Source organism: Echinococcus granulosus, assembly GCF_000524195.1.
Source record: "Echinococcus granulosus chromosome Unknown EG_S00132, whole genome shotgun sequence".
Classification (NCBI taxonomy): Eukaryota; Metazoa; Platyhelminthes; class Cestoda; order Cyclophyllidea; family Taeniidae; genus Echinococcus; species Echinococcus granulosus.
Genome location: NW_020170512.1, coordinates 99,166 through 102,080, shown reverse-complemented (window position 1 = coordinate 102,080; position 2,915 = coordinate 99,166). Strand labels below are relative to the sequence as shown.

Below are 2,915 nucleotides of genomic sequence, written 5' to 3'. Positions count from 1 at the left end.
CGAAATTTGCCATCCGTTATATACTTGTGGCTTCGAGTTTTCCTGTTTGACTGTAACACGCTTCGTATGAGTGAAAAAATACATTAACAATAAACGCCTAACATAGTCAGATGTTATAACAGTTAATGATCTAAAATATGAGCTTAAGAGTTAACAAAGCGATGCTTTACCCGTATAAAACGTCCTCATCTGATTCGTAAACCAGCGATGCGGAAGGATCATCCTTGTAATTTGCTTCTACAGATATAATAAATAAAAACAAATTTTGTTGCAAAATCACGATAGTGATACCGTTGAATTTTCAAGATGTAATCAGCATTAAAAATATTTCACAAACTCCCGACTGCAAGTGGCAATCAAATAAGCATAAAAAATTACAACCGGTAACTACCATAACCTTTGGTTAAATTTATTTTCCTCCGTTAGGCTGACAAAAGATTAGTCTAAACGTCGAGGTTAGTTTGAGAAAACGATGTTCTTATGAAGTTTGCCTGTGAGTTAAGGAGTTTCTGTTGGAACAACATAAACGTGATCAAAAGTGGCGAAACCAAGGGTATGCGAAAAACATCATACACACTAGAAGCAGGAAGCACTCTGCAAGACTATCCTTTGGGATGTGGGTATCAGAAACTGCGGTTTCTACGCCACGAGCATGCCTTTCTATCAACTGACTGAATTTATCCTAATGCTTACTGTTCCAGTGCAAATTTATTCATAATCGACTTAATTTTCGCAAATGAGTCGAAAACTACAGGTTGAAATTTTCACCGACACTTGAACGAATCGTTCTTAAGCTATATACAGTCTCTCGACAACACGCCTGCCGAAAACCAAACAATGAGTAAAGCTCTAGGGAACCCCCGTATTATCTATAACGCAACTAAAAGTTTATACTATTTATGGAATAGCTCGTTTGGATTGGTTTTTGTAAGGGTTTGTCACTTTAGCACTGAGTAATTTTTTTGTAAATCGCATTAGGATGTGAAACGCATTTGCCGCACAACATCAAAAAAGTTCTAATAACTCCCAAAATCAATCTCCAAAGCATTCGGACAAGCTGATCGTTGCTGGGATGTCTGGAACTCCAGAGAAGTAAACCTGCATAATCTCCTAGAACTTTCCATTCTTGCGCAAAACTTTCAATCATTCTAGAAATTGTGCCTTTACCCTCCCATGGGATTGGCCGGGACTATGTGCTCAAATACTCTTGAAATACAGTAACGGTCACTTTAGTCCCAAGGTCAATTTACTACCATAAACTGAGTGACCCAGCCTCAAGTGCAATTTCTGACTCGGCCTCAGCCAGCCTCCTCGAGTCAGCAACTAGGTCCGTACTCGCACGTCACATCGTTGTGCTGACACCCGCATTTAGCAATAGAGAATTCAATCCTTAAGGCCTTACCCATTCATCTGATTGGTGAGCTCCATAGGACCCGGGCTACTCGAGCATAGAAACTCCAGTTAATAACAGTGGCACCTCAGATTACAACCGTCTAAATAAATTGCATCGCTCTTTTGAATTTGGCATTTTTCTATACAACCCGACCATGGAATTGCATCCATGGTATCCGACTATTGCTACAACATGTATCTAATGAAAATGGCGAGAATGCCGCTCTACGGTTTACATCTTTATTGCTAAGATATTAAACCTACCCACTTAATCTGGACCTAGAAACAACAGCAACGCATGTGTTCCAGTATCGAGGATAGAGGATTTTTCAGAACGAGATGCACAAATGAGTAACTCATCAATGGAAATACGATCTTTTAAACTACTTCTAGGTGTTGCGTTCCACTACTGCTCACAGTATCTTCTTCGAAAGCTTCCCACTATGGCAGAAAAACGCTTCTATTACTTACTAATTTAACTGTTGCTGATGCAAACTAGATAGAACCACGTCAACATGCAATCTTATAGGAAAGTAGCAGCTAGAACAGTAAAGAGCACCATGTCAGTAAGTCGATGCACATTCCTCTGTTTTATAATGCATGAACGTAAGCGATCACATGCATTTTAAAAGTGGCCATGAGTTATGGTACAAAAAGTCATTGCAACACGCCATACTGAAAACTGCTGTACGAAATTCCGTTGTCATGATTAATAAAGTATTATTTGTTCAAACACCGTCTGGAATTACCATCTGTAGTTTTAATTGACAGCAGTTTGAGACAGGTAAATTTCCGCCGAAACAGTGAACAAAAGAATAAATCTGCTTGGTTGATAGCAATACGTGATTGCGGCACAAACACAATTATTTATGAACGAATAATCTGTTGGTATCAGACGCGTTTGTACATTGGCTTACAATGTGATATGACACGCTGATCATACAAACCACAAAACTAGCGTTTTAGCTCCTCCGACGCGTATAATAGGGCAACTGAGAGCATCATGCGCCTTATAAGGGTCTTAGAAATTGATGGAAGGTTACGAAGCTTTTAAGCCTCTTTCTATGGGTTGGGCACAAAACCAAAATTTCTTCAAAATTAAGAAGAACCCGTCCTTACCCGCGAGAGCAGTACTGGCGGGCGAGTAGGCAATGACCATAAGGAGTGCAAAGCAGAAGACGATACTGAAGTTAAGAGTGAGCTCAAGAGCGGAGCGGAAGGAGGTGAAAGCAGCGCCGCTAGGAGTCACTGGAAATCCCTCAAAGGGAGTAGCAACCTCGGTAGTGACAGGACGAAGGTAAAAGGCCGGACCATAGGGATTGAAACGCAGGCCCATCACCACTAGAAAATTGACGGCCATCAGCAGGACTGGAATGAGCAGGAGAGTCAAGCGCAGATCTGAAATAAGAGTGGAAGGCGGTGTAACAACGAAGGCATTACCATCCGCTAGTATAATCAAAAACCGACAATGAAGTAAAACCGGAAATCTCGAAGGTATAGGGGTATAATGAATGAAGAATTTC

At 40.7% G+C, this 2,915-nt stretch overlaps 1 protein-coding gene across 1 annotated transcript in view; it reads right to left on the bottom strand. All coding sequences in view use genetic code 11, as the record gives it.

Annotated features, from left to right (window-relative positions):
- Positions 1-2,915, bottom strand: part of EGR_09109 (Transmembrane protein) — a gene marked incomplete at both ends in the record, with an annotated part of 15,239 nt that overhangs the window by 835 nt on the left and 11,489 nt on the right. Inside the window, 2 exons of the mRNA XM_024498358.1 lie at positions 171-237; positions 2,512-2,790. Of these exons, the coding sequence (XP_024347225.1) occupies positions 171-237; positions 2,512-2,790 (346 nt within the window). The remainder of the gene's footprint in view (positions 1-170; positions 238-2,511; positions 2,791-2,915) is intronic.